The following is a 22,596-nucleotide window of genomic DNA, read 5'->3' on the forward strand; positions in this document are numbered from 1 at the left end:
CGCCTCCTGGGTTCAGGCAATTCTCCTGCCTCAGCCTCCCGAGTAGCTGGGATTACAGGCATGCGCCACCATGCCCAGCTAATTTTTTGTATTTTTAGTAGAGACGGGGTTTCACCATGTTGACCAGGATGGTCTCGATCTCTTGACCTCGTGATCCACCCACCTCAGCCTCCCAAAGTCCTGGGATTATAGGCGTGAGCCACCGCGCCCGGCCCAGAATTGATTTTTTTTTATCACTATCATGAGGGGAAGCATTTATTACACCCCAGATATGCATATGATTCCCAGAAAAGTGTGCCTTTTGATGAGAGAGTGCTTGACTGAGACACATAAACTTGATTAAGAGTCAAGACACATAAATTTGATTTCCAGTTCTGCCATTGTGTGCCATGAAAGCAATCTCGTCTCTCTTTGGGCTTTGGTTCCTACGGAGACATGTGTATTTGTTTTCTGTTGCTGCCCTAATGAATCACTGCAAAGTTGGCAGACTAAAAGAACACCTCCTTATTATCTCACAGTTCTGTAGGTCAGAAGTCCAGGTGGCACGACAGGGTTCTCTGCTCAGGCTCCCACAAGGCTGAAATCAGGATGCATTCTCCTTTGGAGCTCGATTCTCTTCCAAGGTCATTCTTATTATTGGAAGGATTCAGTTTTTTGTGACAGTGGGTGTGAGGTCCTGTTTTCTTAATGGCTCTCACCCAGGGGCCACCTTCAGCTCCTGCAGGCTGTCCACATGCCTAAACACCTGGTCCCCATTCATCTCAAAGCAGCAAAGGTATATTGAGTCTTTTACGTGATTTGAATCACTCTGACTTCCTCTTCTGCCACCAGCCTGAGAAAGTTATTTGCTTTTAAGGGCTCATGTGATCAAATGAGGCCCATCCTTATTTTAAGGTCACCTGTGCCATATAACGTAACATTGTGTGACAGTCTCATCACACTCACAAGGTTCAGTGATCACAAGGTGATATCTTCAGGGCCATTCCTAGACTTCCACCTATCACAACACAGTAGCATGGGGGTTCCATAAGGTAATTGATCAGGTTCTTTCATATTGAAAGTGCCAACCTATTGTCACCCCCTAACTCTGCGCTCTGGTGTGGTCTCCTGATTTGTCTTTGTTGGACTTCATTTTATTCCTTCCTTTATTGACATATGCTGCCAGGCCAGAGCCTTGGCTCTCCTTCCTTGGTCATCCAGTCTTCTTTTACCTCTTCTGCGATCCCCACAAAGCCAGAGTCAGTCCTTCCTCCCCTTGCTTCTACTTTACACTTCAGGTTTCAGCACCATTTGGTGCTAAGCGATTTCACATCCCTTATTTCTTCTTGCCCAAATAATCCTGTGAGTTAGGCATGATCATCTCAATTTTGCAGATAAGAAAACTGAGGCTCAGAGAGGTTAAATATCTAGCCTGAGGTGAAACAGGGAGTAAACGGCAGATCTGCTGGCACTCTTGCAAGTGTGCCCTTTCCAGTTCTCACCAATGTAGCATATGATTAGACTTGAGGGAACAGGGGGAATAAGGGAAGAGAGAGAACACCATTTCCCCTCACCTCAAGCTCCACCTTAAAATGAGATAAAACAAGCTGAAGTAGTGATCCAGGCAGCCCCTGGACTGCCGATGGTTCCTAAGTTCTGCATGGGTGGCTGAGTGTGATGATTCAGCCAGGTAACTAAAGTCCTTTGGTGAAAAAAAAAAAGAATGTTTGTAGAATTATTATTTATAATTTGAAAAACAGAAACCACCTAAAGTTTCATCAACAAGAAATGGAAAATGATGATGTAATCATGAAATGGAATACTATGCAACAATGAAGATGAATCGGAGCTATACATATCAATTACATGAATCTCACATACATTGTATGCAAAAAAAGTTGCATAAGAGTATTTTTATACTACTTATATAAAGGTCTGTGGGGTTTTTGGTTGTGGATTTTTTGGGGTGTTTTTTGGTTTTTTTGAGACAGGATCTCATGCTATCACCCAGGCTGGAGTGCAGTGATACAACTCACTACAGCCTCCAACTTCTGGGCTCAAGTGATTCTCCTGCCTCAGCTTCCCTAGTAGCTAGGACTACAAGTGTGTACCATCATGCTTGGCTAATTGTTTTTAATTTTTTGTAGAGATGGGTTCTAACTGTGTTGCCCAGACTCGTCTTGAACTCTTTGGCTCAAGTAATTCTCCCACCTCAGCCTCCCAAAGTGCTGGGATTACAGGCATGCACCCAGCTTTATAGAAAGTTTAAAATTATGTTATATATACATATAGATGTAGATATATATGCTTGGGAATCATATATAATTGTAGAATTATAAATAAATGCAAGAAAATAATAAACATGTAATTTATATAATGGTTACCTCTGGGATGGGAGGAAAGAGAGTGTGATCACAAAGAACATCAGGGGCTTCCGCTGTCTAGGTAATGTCTTATTTCTTAAGCAAGCTGATGTCCATAGTATTGATCTTTAAAGCTTTTTCCATATGTGAAATATTTCATAATTATTATTAAGTTAATAAGTAATAAACACCAGGAGTATTCTCATCACATAATATTACGTGGAAAGAACAGGAAACAGGGTTGGATATGCACTATCCAACCTATACTTCCAATTTTGTAAAAGCAGAACAAATCAAGAGAAAACCTAAATATAAATTTTTTTAAGACCAACAGATAATAAACCAAAACTGTTAGTCATCTGAGAATGATTTTTACTGGCTTCTTTATACTTCACAATAGATTATCTGAAGTTTTTATAGTGGGTACTTATTGTTTTTGGAATCAAAATCAAATGTTGCTGTTTTTTAACATGGATGTATTCACTGTAGACACCAGGGTAAGCTGGTCTTAAAAGCTCAGAGCTTCCTTTGGAAGCCAAAAGCACTGACACTGAGGGTGTTTGAACCATAGCAGGGTGACCATCTGTCAAGGCATTCTTATGAGGATTCCTGATGATATCAGATGAATGGATCTTTCTATGGAATAAGCAGTGCCCAGAGACTTGGTGGCAATCCTCTAAGATGCTAAGAGTGACTTCCTCTTGTCTCTTTCAGGTCACAGCCCCACACTTCCCGGTGGTGGTCAAGCTGGGACATGCCCACGCTGGAATGGGAAAGGTATGAGAAACAGCCCTTCTACTCACAGTGGACACACCCACAGATTCCCCAGATCACCTAGTCCTCTCTCCTTCTGTCCCCCATCAACCCCTTAGCACAGGCACCCAGAACAGAGTGTCAAAAAGAATCCACAGTACATCTCCCTCCCCTCCCCAGCCCACTTCCTCAGAGCTCCTGGTACACAGAACATCTTTTCAGTTTAGTCCTTCCTTGCCAAACACTACCTGGAATTGCTACCTAATCATTGTCTATGATTGCAGCTGAAGAGAAAGGGATGTGGAGCATTTTATTAACCGTAATTCTTTTGTGAGGGATTGCTGTCACCACAGCCATGTTGTAAGCCCATGTCTTACTTATCTCTTTATCACTGTATTAGTCCATTCTCACACTGCTACAAAGAAATCCCTGAAACTGGGTAATTATAAAGAAAAAAGGTTTAATTGGCTTGTGGTTCCACAGGCTGTACAGGAAGCATGGCTGGGGAGACTTCAGGAAACTTACAATTGTGGCAGAAGGCGAAAGGGAAGCAGGCATGCTGGAGCAGGAGGAAGAGAAAGAAGGGGGAGGTGCTACACTTTTTTTTTGAGACAGAGCCTCACTCTATCACCTAGGCTGGAGTGCAGTGATGTGATTTCAGCTCACTGCAACTTCCACACCTCCCAAATTCAAGCAATTCTCATGCCTCAGCCTCCCAAGTAGCTGGGACTATAGGTGCATGCCAGCACACCTGGCTACTTTTTGTATTTTTGGTAGAGACTGGGTCTCAAACTCCTGTCCTCAAGTGATCTGCCTGCCACTACCTCCCAAAATGTTGGGATTACAGGTGTGAGCTACCACACCTGGCCAAGGTGCTACATGCTTTTAAACAACCAGATCTCATGAGAACTCACTCACTGTTACAAGAACGGCAAGAGGAAAATCCACCCCCATGATCCAATCACCTCCCACCAGGCCCCTCTTCCAACATTGGGGATCATAATTTGACATGAGAGTTGGGTGGGGACCTAAATCCAAACCATATCAGTCACTGTAGGGCTGACACCTAGAAAATGGCAAACACATCTGGCTCCATGGAAGAAGCCCCCAGAGTCAGTCAACTGCAAAAGTCAATAATACATTAATTTCACACAGTCACAAATAACATCCTGACAAACTATGTTGGTCAGACTCTTTCAGTTACAAGTGTCAAAATGTTCAAGACATTAGGATGTCTGAGATAGTTCTTGGTAGATTTTGAGCAGAGCGGGCTCCAAGGAGTTCAAATGAAATCGAGCTTGATCTCCCTCTTGATCTCTTGTCTCTGTTCATCTCTACTTGGCATTTTCTTCAGACTGTCAAAATTGCTGTGGGCCACCCAACCTGATACCTAAACTCACCATCCCCAAAGGATAAAGACCCTCTTTTTGTCCAGCACTTCTATGTCTAATCCTATGGAACCTTGCTTGGATCAATGTGTTCACCCTCAACAATGGGATGGGGAGATGGTTTAGCTCAAGTCAGACCATATGTATCAGAGTCCCACAGGAAAGAGGGCCCTGGGGGTTTCCCACAGTTTGCCTCTCAAGCCTCTGGCTCAGACAGAACCAAGTGGGAACATGTGAATCTCAGTACCTGCCACCCATATTGGAGGGAACCTGACCCCAAACACAATGCCCAACACAGTGGGTCCTAGATAAAGTACAGCTAGAGCTAAACAATGTGGGGCCAAGTAGACACCTTGTTTTGAATAAGCCCACCCAGTCAGGAATAATTCTTCACCTCACACCTATATTCTTCTCCACCCTGTTATGGTTCTGTATGCCTAAACTCTGTTCCCTTTAGGCAGCCTAAAAAGGAATGGGTCAGGCAGGTCAGGGCATGACCCACAGCTTGGACATCTGCATAAACTTGGGTGAGTTACCATCTAACTTTTCTTGGTTTCCTCATCAGTCAAATGATAATTCTAATAACTATCTTTAAAAAAGAGTCCTCCATCCAGACTATATCACTGTAGAAATTACACGTCGTGAGGGCAGGAAGTTCTGCCTGTTTTTCCACTGCGGTATCCCAGGGACCTGAGTGGCACCTGGTATGTGGGAGGCTGCCTGCCCCACTTCTTGCTTGGGTGGATGAATGAATGATCCCCTCTTTAGCCATCATCCTATATTTGCCCCTCATTCCCTCTCCTCCCCTACCCTCTTCCAGCCCAGCAGATGGCTCCAGCCCCTTCATTCCACTAAAGCTGTCCTCTCAGTGGTCTCCAATGATCCTCTGTTGCTAATTCAGTGGGCACTTTTCCATCCTTATTGGAATCCACCTCTATCTTTAAAGTGTCTGGCCATACTTCTATCCCAAATTCTCCATGCAGTGGCCTCTGGTGCATGCTCTTCTCCTGGCTTTCCTCATCTCTGTCTCTGGCAACTCCTTCTTGGTCTCCTTCAAGAACTTTTCTTCCTGCATCTCCCTAACCATGGCTATTCCATCTGCACACCATCCCTGAGTGCTCTTGTCAACTACCTCAGCTTCAGCTGCCTTCTGCATGACAACAGACTCCCAAGTTGTATATTTCCTTCCCAGAGCATCAGGCTCTTATATCCAGTTAGCCCCTCTATATCTCTGCCTTGTCTCCCATGGAAACCTCAGAGCCTAAACATTCCAGACCAGGCTCAACATCTTCTCAGAAACCCTCCCCTCCCTCCTCCTCCTCTGCTTCCTCCTGTGACCTCCATCTCTGCAGCAGGAACCACCGGTCATTCAGTTGCCTCAAAACAGAAATGTGGGAGTCATCTCCCCTTCCCCCATGTCCAAATGGTCTCCAAGTTTTGTCAATTGCCCCTTGTTAATGTTTCTGTAACCTACATCTTTCTTTCCCCCCACTTCCACCATCTTGGACAGCTCTGGTGAAGTCAAAGCATTCCCAAGAATTAAACTCTGTGCCTAAAGCTTAAAATAATCCCCAACAGGACATAAAAAGAAGGAAATACTTAAAGAGACTGATGCAATAGGGAGGGGGATTGTTTCTGAGACTCAGGTCCAGAGGAGCCTCCCAAAACATGGAAGGGGGAGGGTGCACTCCAAGGATTAAAAAAAAAGACACAGAACAGAATAAACTGAGGTTTGCAGAAATGTTGAGATCAAGGGAAAAGGACTTTTCTTCTTATTTTGGAATGAGGAAACTTGCAGGAACAGTCTGGACCAAGTTGACGAAGCAAGTGATGTCATATTCATAGTTGAGAGAGAGAAAAAAACAAAGCCGGTAGCTCCTGTGGTACTTTTACCTTCTCTTGGGAATGAAGATTGTCTTCCTGGAGATTAGCAAAGAGAGCATTCCTAGGAGAGAGCTGGTAAGGAGGCTGCCAATGAGCTCAGTGTTGCTTGAAATCTACCCAGGCCCCCGCAGCTGCGATTGCTGGCCCATCCCAAATTATACTTTACTCCTTTGTTCTCATACTTTAGTGCCTACTCTATGCTGAGAATCAGAAAATCGATAGGACCCAGTCCTTGTCCTCAAATAATTAGAGAGATAGTTGCATAAATATGCATAATGTGTTTTGGGGGGCCTGGTAGAAGGCTGTGCAGAGGGTATGAGGCTTAGAGTAAAGAACTTAATTCCACCTTGATGGAAAAGGCATCCTGGGAGAATTGAAGCTTGATTTAGAAAGACAAGTGCATGGCCTTCATTGGTGCTAGTGATTAAGAGCATGCCCAGAGAAAGGAGAAAACTCAACTAGTAAGAAGAAACCTGGCATCAGGGGAACTGCATGTGGTTGGGTGTGCCTGGAGATTTAAGAAACCCTAACAAACAAAACAGACTAGAAGATAAGAGATAGAACAATTACTCCCTTGTATTAAAACAAAAAATAGTGGACATCATGAGAAACAGAAATCAAAATATGATGAAACTCTATGCCATTTTGGGAGTGCTTAGACAGTGGACCACATTCATGGGGATACCGTAAGTACTGGACCACATTCATGGGGATACCGTAAGTACATGAAAAGTCAGTAAGGTTAGACAAGTGGTTGGGAGGAAAATGATCTTTGGACATGTCTGAAGGCAATTTTGTTTGTTACAACTTGAGGACGATGAGGGGCTAGTACTGATATCTACCAGGTAGAATCCAGGGATGCTGCTAAACATCCACAGCACGTAAGACAGCTTCCTACAACAAAGAATTGTACTGCCCAAAATGTTAATATAGTCAATCCCACTTATCTGCTGGGGATACATTCCAGGACCCCCAATGGATTTCTGAAACCACAGATAGTTCTGAATCATCCTGTTTCCTCCTGTACATACCTATGACCAAGTTTAATATATAAATCAGATACAGTTTTTTTGCACTTTGGGGCCTTTATGAAGTAAAATAACAGTTACTTGAACATTCTGTGTCAGTGGATTTGATAACTGAGATGGCTCCTAAGTGACTAATGGGTGGGTGGCGTATACAGCATGGATGTGCTGGACACAGGGGTGATTCACGTCCCAGGCAGAATGGAGGTGGTGGCGCAAGATTTCATCACACTACTCAGGATGGAGTGTACTTTAAAACCTAGGAATTGTTTATTTCTGGAAATTTTCATTTAATATATTGGGACCGCAGCTGACCATGGGTAACCAAAACCACAGATAAGAAGGGACTACTGGAGTATCAAGGTTGAGAAACATTGGACAAAACTAACTTCATTTCCTTTTCTGAACGTTTTACCAGACTAGAAACCAGAGGAAACCATGCTGATAATAGAGTTCAACATGTTTTAAAGTATGTTCTGGAGAATTATAATTACTCAGGATGCTAAAGTCTATTTTTGACATATAGGTTTGTCAAAAAGTGCATTAAAGTAAGCTCTTAGTGCAGAAATTCTTAGAGTCATAAATTTGGTTGTATACAGTGTAGCGGTACAAGACCATGGAAAAGTAAGCAGAAATTCCTGGAGTTATCTGACTCCAGAAACCTTTGGCCATTTTCTGTTGAAATGGTTCTCCTTTTACTAATTTGTAAGAACACTTCACGTTTGCAGATCATTAATCCTTTGTCATACTTTGGAACTGTTTTCTCCTTTTGACAATGGCATGTTTGTCTTATTCCATTTTTAGCAATTTTTAAAGTTTTTTTGTAATGCAGGCATACATCTCCATCTTTGGAAGCAGAATGTTAAAATGGCTAAGGGTGTTGATTTGAATCTAAGTCACACCACTTAATAATTAAGGGACCTTAGGTAAGTTGGCTCCCCAACTTTAGTTTCTTCTTACGTAAAATGACCATAGTAATAGTATGAGCTTCATAAGCTGGTTGTGAGCATTAAGAGACATTATGTATGTCAAGCACACAGCTCAGTGCTTGGGACAAATGGCCACTCAGGAAATATGACCTGTCATTATTAAGAATGTTCAGACCTGCTCTAGGGACACAAAATCCAACCTAAGTCAGTAGGGGAGATATGACTAAAAACCATCATATGTCAGCAACTTTATTTCACTTGGCTACAAGTTGAGTATGACTCAGATGAGGACTGGGTTGCCAAAGCTCTAATTAACAAATGCCAAACAAATAGATGAAAATAGGCTCAACTTTGTTAGTCATCAGAGAAATGCAAATTACAACCACAATGAGATGCCACTTGATACCACTAGAATGGCCAAAATTAAAAAGATTAATAATGCTAAGTGTTGATAAGGACATGTAGTAATTGGAACATACACACAGAAAGTATAAATGGTTTGTAAAAGCATAAGTTTGTACAACCACTTTGGAATACAGCTTGATATTGTCTACTAAGCTGATTACACAGGAGTTATTTTAGGTATACCCAACCTAAATACATGCATGTGTGACCAAAATGCATGATTATAGTAGCTTTGTTCATAATTGCCAAAAATTCTTATGTCCATTTAATAGAACAGATAAATCAAAAATCAATTGCAGAAATATTTTCAGCAATAAAAATTAGTTAACTACAACTACATATAGCAACTTGAATGAATCTCACAAACACACCATTTAGTGAAATAAGTCAGAAACAAAAGATTGCCTGTTTCTATAGTTCCATTTATATAAAATAGCATTAACTCAGATAAATATTTAAGTGATAAAACTTCTAAGAAAATCAAGAGATTATCACCATATAAGTCAGAATACAAGTTATCTTTGGAGAGGAGGGAGGGGATAATCAGGAGATGAGGCAAAAGTGGGCAAAGTTCAAGTTCTTGACTTGGGGGTAGTTATGTGGGTGTTTGCTTTGTGATAGTCCATTGAATTATTCTTTTTGTTTTTTGCCCTTCTCCATAGTTGTGCTATATTTCAAAATAAGATTTTAAAATGTAATTAACCCTTAGGATATATGAATGGAAAGATGATACCCAAAACAAAAATGAGAGCCCCATACCCAGCTGGCCAATCCACAGCCAGAAGATTGTGTTGTTCTGGGTTACACCGATTTTGAGTGTTTGAGAGGGATAGTGACAAATTACTGTATGGAAGAATGAACCAAGTAGTGAAGGGATGAGGCATATACCCCAGAAGGACTAGAGACAGTGTGACCAGCATCTTCAGAAACATGGAGGATTGTCATGGGAAGGTAGATTAGACTGATTTTGCCTGTCATTGAGTGGGCAGGGTTGGGACCCACTCAGTGATATCGGTCTTGTGGAAAGAGCAGCTTTCTAACAATCAGAGGCAAATCTTATTGGACTGCCCTTTAGGTAAGAGGTTTTCATCACTGGACAGTTGGAGCAAGGATGAGAGAGTTAGGAAACTTATTGAGAGTTTCAAGAGATTAGGTATTATGTGAGGTTCTTAGTCTGAGATGTTTGCACCCCCTGAAATGGAGACAAACTTGCATGTGTGTTTATGTGTGAATGTGACATGAACATTTTGGGGGAAAAGGGTTTATAACTTCCTTCAGCTTCTCATTAGTTGCCTATGACCAACCCAATTAAGACACCATGGAGGTGACCCTTACATTATCCTCCAACGATGAGATTCTGTGGTTTTAACCAGTGTTATGAGCAGTCAGACCACTGGAAGGAATTGCACAGTATCATGTTGATGCAGAGCAGGCAAGCCCCACAACTGGGGCCTAGCCTGGGAAGTTTCTTGGCTTTGTTCGGGAAAGAATTCAATTGAGCAGCAATTGAGTCAGAGCAAGTGAGTCAGCAGCATTATAGCTCCATGACTGCTTCTGCAGATCAGGGCTACCTCACAGGCCGTGTGTTGAGAGTAGGAGCTCAGGGGCGGTTCTTCAGTCATATTTATACCCACTTTTATTTACATGCAAATTAAGAGACGGGCTATTCAGAAATTTATAGAAAAGGGATGGACCTGTCATTGACATGTAAAGGGGCAGTAACTTCCAAGTTACCGGCAAGGGTAAACAGGCATGGCACTGGTGGGCATGTCTTATGGAGACGTGTTTTTGCCTCTTCCCTGCTTCAGTAGTCTTCAGTCTGGTCTGGAGTAAAGACCTGCCTCCTACCTCAGTGTTTCCATCATAGGATTAGAAATTAAGTTCAAGGCCAACTGCTGATATAGTGTCAGAGTTAAGCTTCTAGAATCTGGAGTCGAGGTTCCTGCTTTGAATCTGGATTTACTATTTATCGGTTGTGTGTCCTTAGGCAAGTTGCTTAATTTTTCTCTATGCCTCGATTTCATCATCTTTAACACAGGGACAATAATCTCCCTCCCAGGGTTGTAATAATGATATAATAAATTAATCCAGGCTTAGGAAGGTGGCTAGTTCAGTAAATGGGAGCTTTAAAAACCCACTACAAATATACACTGTTATATTGATTACTAAACCATTTATCTCAGCTAAGATGAAATAAGCAATTACTCATAATAGACAAAAAGGGGAGAGGAATTGAATTGAATTATGAGTAAATTTTTAAAATAAGGAAACCCAGCATCCCCAGAAGGGGCTGTAGTAACAAATGAACCCCACTCTAGGAGTCATATTATCCTTATTTCATAGATTCAGGCTCTCAGGGCTTGACTCCCAGCACCTCACTTAGAAGGAAAGAACTAGCGGCCCAGAGAGGACAAGGCCTTGCCCAAGGCCGCACAGCAAGTGAGCATCCCCAGTAACAGAACAGGAAAGGAAAGAAAGGCCTTTGAGATCATTCAGCCCCATTTCATTCTTCAGAGATGAGAAGAGACATAATAATAAGAGCAATAATAATAATCACAATAATAAAAACCAGGGTACTATAGAGCTTCCTCTGTGCAGGCACTGTTCTAAGTGCTATATGTATATATGTAGGGCAGTCCTCATAACAACCCTATGAGGAGGGTACTGTTAGAACTTACATTTACAGATCAGGAAACTGAGGCACAAGCAGTAAATGTTGGAGTGGGGCACAACCCTCAAGCAGTCTGGCTGAGCTCAGGGAAGTGACATGGTACCAGGTATCCTAGCACTCCCTCATGCAGGCACAGGTTTTGTTGTCCTTCTAAGAAAACCCTAAAGTGATGAGTGACAGGTTGGGAAACCTCTGCAGACACCCCTCTCTGTTCTGGGTGATGAGGGGCCACTCCTCCACGCAGTGTTTTCAGCAGCAACAGCAGCATCTTGCACACCCTGGTTTGGCCAGGTTCACTGCTGTCATCAGCTCCAAGTGACCTAGACTCAGATCCCTTCTCTTAGGCTGACTCAATTAATGAGCTTTCTGGGCATGGTCTGCCTTTGGAGTGGGAGTCAGTGGCTCAATAACACAGTGATGAAGAGGGACTACTAGAAAATGAGCAAATAGAGAAATGGATCCCAGGGGAACAGTTAAGAAATCAAAAGGTTCCCCACAACTGGGAGACCACCAGAGAGGGGAGTCTCTGTGTTTCACAGATCACCAGAAGCCCATCCAAAAAAAGGGCAGAGGAGAGACACTCACCCACGAGGTGTTCAGAGGGAGGGGAGTTCTGGGACTCTGCCAAATCATGAGGGACCCACCCCATCCCCACTATCCTCCCTCTCAATCCCACCTCCTTCCATATGTCCTCTCTCACCTACCTGCCACTCCCTTTAATGGCCACTGGCCTCCTTTATTTTCTGCTTCTCTTGAACACAGTGGGCCCTCGAGAGGAAATGCATCAGTGCCTTACGCCTTAATGAAGATTTTAGGCACTGTGCTCCCTTTACACAGCCTCTGCCATGAAGTTGTGGAAAACAAGTGCAATATACACAGTCCATCTCATCACAGACTCCATGCTTGCCAGTTCATCTACTTGCAAAAATTCCTTTGTAGCCCCAAAACGAACTCTCAAAGCATTTTTGTGACCATTCACGGACCTGTTCAGAGTGGTGAAAAATTTGAGTCAAATAAGATAACGCTCTGCCTCCTGGTTTCAGCTCTCAAACCGTAAACAAGTGTTCTTCTTACAGTCTATTTGGTGCCACATTTATGTATTCTTGTGGTTTTTGTTGATGATATCATGATTTAAAATGCCCCTGAAGTGTAGTGTTGAAGTGCTGTCTAGTCTTAAGTGATATGCTTTTTGAAAAAAAATACATGTTTTGGATAAGTTTCACTCAGGCATAAATTATAGTACCATTGATGTTAAGTTTAATGTCAATGAATCAACAATATATATTAAGATGTCTTTCAACAGAAACACACATACCACAAGTTTATATGTTAATCACTGGATGAAAATATTGTGACCAGAGGCTTAAAGGAACCTAACTCTGTATTTCTCCTAGGAGCAATGGGTCAGTATTAGCTTATTCAGTATTCACTGCAACTTTATAATGCATAACTACCATTCACAATGAGAATCACCTGCATGTGTATGTTTGACTGTGTGTATGTATATATATATGATACACACATCTTGTAGAGAGTCCTTAAATTTGCTTCCTGCCTTTGAAAGCTAAAATGCTGTGATTCTAAGCACACACAGAGCTAACTGAAACAGTCATCCTACGCCTTCATGTAACCTGATTTTCACCTGTTGAAGACAGGACCATCTGGATCATGAAGTCATTTTTCATATGAGGTTTTAAAGCTCTCTTCCTGAGATCTTCCTGTGCCACCTCCTGCATCCTCACACTATCCCTGGTTCATGGGAAAGAGTGCTGGCCTGGTTTGGGGAATCTGGGTCATCCTGCCAGCCCCACACTCCCTATAAATGTGATTTCCCTTTTTTCATTATTTTCCTCACCCAGTCACTTGGGAGAGCTAGTGAGTAATTGTGCATTAGAAAGTCTAAAGCTTCATGGAAATAAGAGACAGGGAGATAAGCAAAAGAGAGTATGGCCAGGTGTGGTGGCTCACGCCTGTAACCCTAGCACTTTGGGAGGCCAAGGTGGGCAGAATGCCTGAGCTCAGGAGTTTGAAACCAGCCTGGGCAACATGGTAAAACCCCGTCTCTACTAAAATACAAAAAATTAGCTGGCATGGTGGTGTGAGCTTGTAGTCCCAGCTACTCAGGAGGCTGAGGCAGGAGAATTTCTTGAACCAGGAGGTGGAGTTTGCAGTGAGCTGAGATCATGACACTGTACTGCAGCCTGGGCAACAGAGCTCGCTCCATCTCCAAAAAAAGAGAGAGAGAGAGAGAGTGTGGGCTTTGGGCTTAGACTGATGATGGGGAAAAGCAACTGATTCTGAGGTTATGAGCTTGGCTCTACCATTCGCCAGCATTGTGACCTTGAGCAAATTTCTTAGCTTCCCTGGGCCTTAGCTTCTCTGGGATAACTCAGATCAGATTAAACAGATGAATAAGCAAAGACAAGGAGGATATTAACAATTCCCAAGTGCCTATGCACCACAGTGAGTGCCTTGTGCATCTTCTCTAACTTTCAGAGGTATTCACAGGTATTTCTGATCCCTGTTTTGTAAAGGTTCGGAGAGTCATTCTGCCCAAGGTCACAGGTAAGTGGTGGAAGCAGAATTTGGACTGAGGTCAGCTGCCAGGGACCCTCAAAAATGCCCTGGTAGAATCATCTCTTCCCAGTACAAGGCAAGGAGCCAACATAATTGGAGAGTTTATTTATAAAGAATTTCACAAGTCCCCACCCGAGAAACATGTCAGTACCTTTGAGACTAGCACTGACCTTTGCATATGAACTGCTCTTGTGTTTTAGTCAACTGATCTCACACCAGGCCTGAGGCCAAGACCGAGAACATTTAGTTCAAAAGAATGATAAGAAAAAGAAGAATACCACAGCCTGGCCCTGTGTTTTAAAAACAGTGTGCACCATCTATAAGTCCCATTTTGTCAAGAGGGACAGAGGCCCCAGAACAGACTCATTTGGAAGAAGTAAATTGCCTCCTCTTATGAGCACTGATGCACAGAACCCCTCCATAAAAAGCAAAGAATATCATTTTTTTAAATTGACAGACATTGAAAAGCAATAAGATTTCTTTTTTCTGTCTTCCTAATGATATCTGTTGAGCCATCTTGGCATGGCAGCTAACAAAGGCCAGAGAATTCTTCCTCTTAGGAGACCCTCAGACAGAAGAGGGGCACACATCACCCGGTGCAGTGGGGGACATTATAATTTACCGAATTCCAGTCACCAAAAGCTCCTTGCTTTTCCCCAGCAACAGACAGTCACATACAATTTACAAAATATATCCATGTTAGGAACCTTTTGAGGTTCCTAGCAGTCCTCTGAGGTGGATATTGCATCATGATGTAATCGTAATGGGTTTGTTTGCCCGATGCACAGCAAGTCAATAAACCAAGGCAACAGGGAATGCAGCAGAGAGAGAGTTTAATAATCGTAGGGCAGCCAAACAGGGAGACAGGAGGAAGGCTCAAATCCACCTCTCCGGGGAGTTTGAAGCTAGAGATTTCAGGGGGTTTTAAGTGGGCCAAGGTGTCGGGATTATTGATTGGGCAAAGAGTGCAGAGTAAAGTCATGGGACAGGGAGAGGAAGAAACTGCATTGTCATGCTGATTCGATTCCTCTGTGGGTGTTTTCAAACTGGTTGGCATTAGCTGTTCTTCTGGAATTCAGGATCGGAAGAACATCTTAAGCAATTCTTAAACAAAAAGTTTATGAGTCCATGGTCGCTGATCGTATCTATAGGAACAATGGGGGTATAAATCAATTTTAAACAAAAACCTATGATTCTAAGGTTAGAAATTCTATCTATGGGAACAATGCAGATGCAGATGGTCAGTATCTAGTGCTACGTGACTTTGAGTTGCAAGGAAGTGGGCCAAAGTGCAGCCTGATTAGTGCTTAATACAACTGTATTTCTGCACAGGACCCAGCATGTAATTCTTGTTAACCCTGTGAGGGCAGTTTCAATGGTACTCATTTTACAGATGGGATAAGCAGAGATCAAAGAGGAGAAATGATTTGCACAGGGCTTCATATCACATACACATGTTCTTTCCACTGGTTCTGGCATCCATGCCAGAGGAGGTAAGACTCCAGAGAGTTCTGCCAGGCCTTTTGGAACACAGCCTGTGTGTCTATTGAGGGCTTTTTTAGCCAAAATGCTCAGGCACAGCCCATTCTTAGCATCAGCATGCAGGAGAAGTAAGGCCCTTCAGCTGCTTCAGGAAAGGAGGCTGCTAACAGCTGAAGAGAAGGACCTAGAGGCTCCCAGCCACTCCAACAGATAACAGATCAGAAGCCAAGGGCACCGATCTGGATGATCTGGGAAATGGGCCCTGAAGTCAGACAGTCCTTGACAGCCTTGATACTCAGTGTGCCCTATGGAAGTACTGGCCGCATCCGTATCACCTGGGAGTCCCTTAAAAATGCAGAACGTGGCCAGGCACGGTGGCTCAAGCCTATAATCCCAGCCCTTTGGGAGGCCAAGGCGGGTAGATCACGAGGTCAAGAGATTGAGACCATCCTGGTCAACATGGTGAAACCCCGTCTCTACTAAAAATATAAAAAATTAGCTGGGCATGGTGTGTGCCTGTAATCCCAGCTACTCAGGAGGCTGAGGCAGGAGAATTGCCTGAACCCAGGAGGCAGAGGTTGCAGTGAGCCGAGATCGCACTATTGCACTCCAGCCTGGGTAACAAGAGCGAAACTCTGTCTCAAAAAAAAAAAAAAAATGCAGAATGTAGGCTGGGCACAGTGGCTCACACCTGTCATCCCAGCAGTTTTTAGGAGGCTGAGGTGGAGAATCCCTTGAGTCCAGGAGTTCAAGACCATCCTGAGCAACATGATGAGAGAGCCCCCACTGCCAAAACCCGTCTCTACAAAAATAACATAAATAAATAAATAAATAAAAATTAGCTGGTTGTGGTAGCATGTGCCTGTGGTCCCAACAACCTGGGAGGCTGAAGCAGGGGAATCACTAGAGCCTGGGAAGTAGAGGCTGCAGTGAGCTGTGATCACACCACTGCACTCCAGCCTGGGCAACAGAGTGAGACCCGGTCTCAAAAAAAAAAAAAAATGGAGAATGCAGACCTGCTTCCAGACCTGCCAAATCTGAATCTGCATTTTAACAAAATTCCCAGGTGATTTGCAGGCTGTTCTGCTTAACCACTGGTTTTGACCAAGGGATACAAAGTCAGACCAGGCATTACCATGAGTCAGGGACCCAGACTGGGACTTTGAGGCCATCCTGCAAGGGAAGTCACAACTTAGTCCCAGCCAGGGAAGCCTCATCTCCAGATTCTCTCTAAGAATCAGTTCTCTGGGTCCCCAATATCCAGACTCCTGACTTTATAATATTGACAACTAATTTAAAAATCTTTTGAAACACTGTATACGTCAAATAAAACAGGCTGCCAGTTTAGTGCCTCCAGCTTCAGACAAAAGACACTGAGTTTGACCTTACTCTCTCTGTACAGGGAACTATTGGGCTTAAAGGTTAAGGCCACAGGATGTACAAAGGACCTAAGAGTTTAAATCTTACTCAGCCAATTCCTAATTATATAACCTTGGGTGAGCACTTGACTTGCAATCTCTGTTTTTCTCATCTGTAAAATAGCCCCAGTTGGCCGAGAGCAATGGCTCATGCCTATAATCCCAGCACTTTGGGAGGCCAAGGTGGACCAATCACCTGAGGTTGGGAGTTCAAGACCAGCCCGGCCAACATGGTAAAACCTGTCTCTGCTAAAAATACAAAAATTAGCTGGACATGGTGGTGGGCACCTGTAGTCCCAGCTACTCAGGAGGCTGAGGTCGAGAATTGCTTGAACCTGGGAGGCAAAAGTTGCAGTGAGCCGAGAATGCACCACTACACTCCAGTCTGGGTGGCAGAGTGAGACTCCATCTCAAAAAAATAAAAATAAAATGAGCCCAATAAATGCCCTAATGGAAAAGAGATTAACCTAAAGACTAATTGAGATAACACACTCTTAAAAAGTTGTGGATACTTAAGAGATGTTGATTCGCTTCCTCTAACACCTGACTGTGCACACAGATCCCAGGGGATCTTGTTAAAATGCAGGCTCTCATTCACTAGGTCTGGAGTCCCGCCAGCCTGGGCTTCTGAATTTCTAACAAGCTCCCAGGTGATATCAATGCTACTAGACCGTGATCTAGGCAAAGGTCATCAGACTTTTCTGCACAGAGCCAGACGGTACCTATTTGAGGCTTTGCAGGCCACATAGTTTCTGTTGAAGCTACTCCGTCTACCCTTGTAGTGGGAAAGCAGCCGTAGACAACACGTAATGAATGAGCAGTGCTATCTTCCACTGGAACTCTGCTCGTGGACACTGAAATTTGAATTTCATATCATTTTCACACTTCATGTAATATTGTTCTTTGTTTGTTTTTTTTTCCCCAACTACACTAGTCCCCACTTATTGGCAAGGGGATACATTCCAAGACTCCTGGTGGAGGCCTAAAACCATGAAGAATACCAAACCCTACATTTACTGGGTTTTCCGATACATACACATCTATGATAAAGTTTAATTTATAAATTAGGCGCAGTAAGAGAGAAGAAACAATAAATAATAACAAAATCGGACAATTACAGCAATCTACTGTAACAGAAGTCATATGAATGTGGTCTGTCCCTCTCAGTATGTCCTGCTGTATGGTACTCACCTATCTTTGGACCATGGTTGACTGTATGTAACTGAAAGCACAGAAAGTGAAACCATGAATAAGGGTTTAAAATTTAAATTCCTGGACTCAAGCTATCCACCTGCCTCTGCCTCCCAAAGTGTTGGGATTACAGGCATGAGCCACTGCCCCTAGTTAAGCCAATATTTTTCAAACTGTGAGTTTGAAAATGGTCATCAAATCAACTTCATGGATCCCAACCAACATTTAAAAAATAAAATACACTAGAACTGAAGATATCAGAATGCCTTGAACATAGTAAGTTTTAAAAATTTTAAAAACTCTTCTTAACCCATGGGCTGTACAAAAACGGGTGGTGGGCTGGCTTTGGCCCTCAGGCCATAGTTTGTTGACGCATGATCTAAGTTATCTTCAACTCTGGGCCTGGCCATCTCCTTCCCCCACCAGGCTGTAAGGTCTGTGGATGCACAAGCTGCACCCACTGACCTCAGCTCCCCTCCCTGCCTAGGCCAGGGCCCCTGGACAGAGGAAAACCCTGTCCTTTGCCCTACACAATGAGCAGGAGCCTGGGAAGAGGAGGTGTTGCCTTTCAGGGCTGACACTTCTCTGGTGCCTCCCTTCCCCTCCATTCAATTCCACGGTCACACTGTAACTCTATAAACATGTGGTTTATATGATTCAAGAGAACCAATGACCCGGGAGCTCAATAACAACAGAAGGAGTTTTCATTTATTGAGGGAAAGAGCTAAGGAAGGGAACCAGCACTGATAAGCAGGTTAATTAGACAGTTCCCCAAACAGCCCATCAAACCCTGTTGTATCCATCACCTTCCCACCACCCCTTCCCGTCCCTGGCAGCAAGTGACCCAAGCGGCTAGGGCAAGAACATCTTTTGGGCTCTAAGTCCTGATCTTCAGAAGAGTTGGAGGAGAGGCAAAGGCTTTTAATAATTTGAGACTAATGGCTTGCCATGGTCTGAATGTTGTTGTCTTCCTAAACATTAGGTTCATATGTTGGAACCTAATACCCAGTGAGATAATATTAAGAGGTGGGAAATGATGAAGTCATGAGGACTCCGCTCACGTGAATGGGATTAGTGCCTTTATGAAGGAGGTGTGAGGGAGCTCCCTTGCCCCTTCTGCTGTGTAAGAATGCAGCAAAGGCACCATCTATAAAGCCCTTATCAGACACTGATCTGCTGGTGCCTAGATCTTGGACTTCCCAGCCTGCAGAACTGAGTAATTAATTTCTGTTGTTTATGAATTATCCAGTTTAAGATACTTTGCTACAGCAGCCCAAACAGACTAAGACATGGCTGTTACATTCATTCAACAAATAATGATGGATTTGGCACCCAGCTGTTTTGAGTTAGGGAGCCAATAAATGTTCACTGAATATATTGGCAAATATTTCACGAACATTTGTTATGTTTAATCAATGGGCTAGATGCTGGGATGACACACTCAATGGTTAAGATTCAGAGATGAAAAAGACATAACTCCTGTGTAAAGGGAATTTATACATATAAAACATAGACACAGGTTAGATGAAAGTCTGGTGCAGGGCTTGGCAAACTACCACCCAAAGGCCAACCTGATTTTGTTAATAAAGTTTTATTATAACATGGCCCTGCTTATTTGTGTACATAATGTCTATGGATACTTCCACACTACAAAATCAGAGTTGAATAGTTTTATGTCCTGCAAAGCCTAAAATATTTACAACTGGACTCTTTACAGAAAAAGTTTGCCAATCCCTGACTTAACACAATGCTTTTCCAAAACTGTGTACAACAAACCCCAGTGAGGAATACATTTTGCCTTGCCACCTGATTCCTAGATACTGTATATTGACCAAGATAAGTTTTACAGAATAATACTTGCCCTTACTATGTTCAAGGATTTTGATATCTGCAGTTCTAGTGTATTTTATTTTCTAAAATGTTGGTTGTGATCCATTAAGTTAATCTGATACCAATTTCAAACTCACAGTTTGAAAAATATTGGCTTGACTAGGGGTAGTGGCTCGTGCCTGTAATCCCAACACTTTGGGAGGCAGATGCAGGTGGATATCTTGAGTCTAGTAGTTCAAGACCAACCTGCACTACATGGCAAAACCCCATCTTTACTAAAAATACAAAAAAAAAAAGCCAGGTATGGTGGTGCACACCTGTAGTCCCAGCTTCCTAGGAGGCTGAGGTGGGAGGATCACCTGAACCTGGGAAATCGAGGCTGCAGTGAGCCATGATCAGGCCACTGCACTTCAGCTTAGGCCTCAGAGTCAGACCCTGTCAAAAAGAAACAGAGTGAGAGAAAAGGAAGGAAGGAAGGAAGGAAGGAAGGAAGGAGGGAGGGAAGGAGGGAGGGAGGGAGGGAGGGAGGGAGGGAAGGAAGGAGGGAAGGAGGGAAGGAGGGAGGGAGAGAGGGAGGGAGGGAGGGAGGGAGGGAAGGAACAAAGGAAAGGAATGAATATATAATGCCTTACTAGAAAGCAAATCATCTTCATCTTCATTCATTCATTTATTCAAGAAGTATTTATAGCATGCCAGGCACTTTCTTCATGCCAGGCACTATTCTAGGCACTAGAGATGCAATATCAAACACAGTCAAGTCTCTGTCCCCATGCAGCTTACATTCTATGGAGGGAAGCAAATGAATAGAAGAATAAACAAATAAATCTGCAGTATGTCAGGAGATGAGAAGGACTCTGAAAAAGAAAGACACCAAGTAAGAGTCAGAGTGCGACTAACGTGATCAGAGAAGCCTTTCTGTGAGGTGCCATGTAAAGGAAGGAGAGAGTGAACCACGTGGACATGTGGAGGAAGAGCATGATAGCAGCAGCACAGATGAAGGCCCTGGGGCAGGAGCCACACTATGTGGTCAGGAACAGGGAGGAAGCCAATGGGGCAGGAGTGAGTGCTTGCGGTGAGAAGTGGTAGGAAATAAGCTCCCAGAGTGGGAACAGGTGGTGGAGGAAGATCATGTAGACAATGTGCTGTGATCAAAGTAGAATGAATAAATCCTAAAGCAGAAACACAAGCCAAGAGCTGAGAATCCAGAGTCACGATGGAGGACAAATCTCCAATGATATTTTCATTTATCAAAAAAGCATGTAAGTGTTTGTAGACACTCCTTAGACACGTCAACACTGTGCTGATCCAAAGATGAATGCATATTGGGCCTCCCAAGAATCTAGCCATGCAAATGAATGATTACATTGTCATAGCAGGAAATGTCATGGGCAACAGGAGCACCTTCACGGGGTCCCAGGGAAGACTTCTATAAAGGGGGGAAACTTCAGCTGTGTCTCCAAAGATAAGGAGACATCACAGGTAGAAAAAGCAGAGAAAACCATCCAAGACAGCAAGATCTACAGACAAAAGCATAAAAGCCCAAGCAAGCTGCTTGGAATGGGGGAAACAGTGATTCTTAACCCTGGCAGTGCATTTGAAGCACCCAGGAAGCTTGTAAATTACACTTCTGCCCAGGGCCTCATCCCAGGCACTCTGATGTGATTGACTGGAGTAAGGCCCAGAACTGGCATTGTTTTATCCCCTGGTGATGCTAATGTGAAGCCAGTGTGGACAAGCCCTGGGCTGGAGTGAGACCAGAAAGAAAAGATGAGACTGGGGCCAGATCATGAGAGTGTTTCATGCTGCACTCTAGAATATGGGTTTTATCTTCTTTGTGAGAGAGCCCCACCGGTGGGTTTCAAGCAAAGAATAGGCACGGTCAGATTCATAAGTGAAAAAACACCCTGGCAGTGGTGTGAAGAGTGGAGCGGAGTGGAGGCTGGGTGGGGGTGGGGATTAGGGCCTCCTGGGCCCTAATCTTTCTTCAGGTTGGGAAGAAACTATGGCAGTTCAAGGAAGAGATGATAAGGGTTTGTCCCCAGGCAGGAAGGAAGGCAGAGAAGAATGAGATAAGGATGCAGTCAAGTGATATGAAAACTGGCAGACTTGAATGAATTTGGGAACTGACTGAGCCAGGTGGGAGAAGAACTCAAGGCTATTAAGATTCCATTACTGAAATGCACAATCAAGGAAAATTGGCTTGAAGGGGAAAGAGAATGAGTTCAGGTTTTAACGTTTTGAATTTGAAGTGCCTTATGGACAATAATAACCATTATAAACCATGAATTTATTGACTACACACTAGGCTTTGATTTCACGTGTGTTTTCTTATTCAGTTGTCACAGCAGCTCTATGGGGTAGGTAATCTCATTAAACTCATTTACAGAAGGGAAAACTGAAGCTCAGAGAAGCGAAGCCAATGGGAATAATGGTGAATTATGTCCATTAAGGTGTGCACGGGACACTCTGCACAGAGCTTGGCACATGGTGAATGCTCCGAGAATGGCAGTACTATTAATTGGTACTATCTCCTCCCCATGGTGGGAAGACCTCAAGCCAGGTCTGCAGGAGAGGGAACCAGGCATACTTGGGGACCCTGTGTATATATGGATGCCTCAGTGTGTGCCTATGAGTTGATAGACCCATACTCAGGTCATTGCTGCACTTTATTTCCGGCTTCCTAATGAGAGCATCTCAAATA

General features: G+C 43.4%; 1 protein-coding gene across 7 annotated transcripts in view; it reads left to right on the forward strand.

Moving 5' to 3' along the window:
* SYN3 (synapsin III) overlaps positions 1–22,596 on the forward strand; it is a 503,620-nt gene that overhangs the window by 421,885 nt on the left and 59,139 nt on the right. For all 7 annotated transcript variants that reach the window (XM_035270622.3, XM_009009764.6, XM_035270659.3 and 4 more), the window contains one exon: positions 3,057–3,119. In XM_035270622.3, coding sequence (XP_035126513.1) covers positions 3,057–3,119 — 63 coding nt within the window. The remainder of the gene's footprint in view (positions 1–3,056; positions 3,120–22,596) is intronic.

The sequence above is a fragment of the Callithrix jacchus genome, chromosome 1, assembly GCF_049354715.1.
Source record: "Callithrix jacchus isolate 240 chromosome 1, calJac240_pri, whole genome shotgun sequence".
Taxonomy (NCBI): domain Eukaryota; kingdom Metazoa; phylum Chordata; class Mammalia; order Primates; family Cebidae; genus Callithrix; species Callithrix jacchus.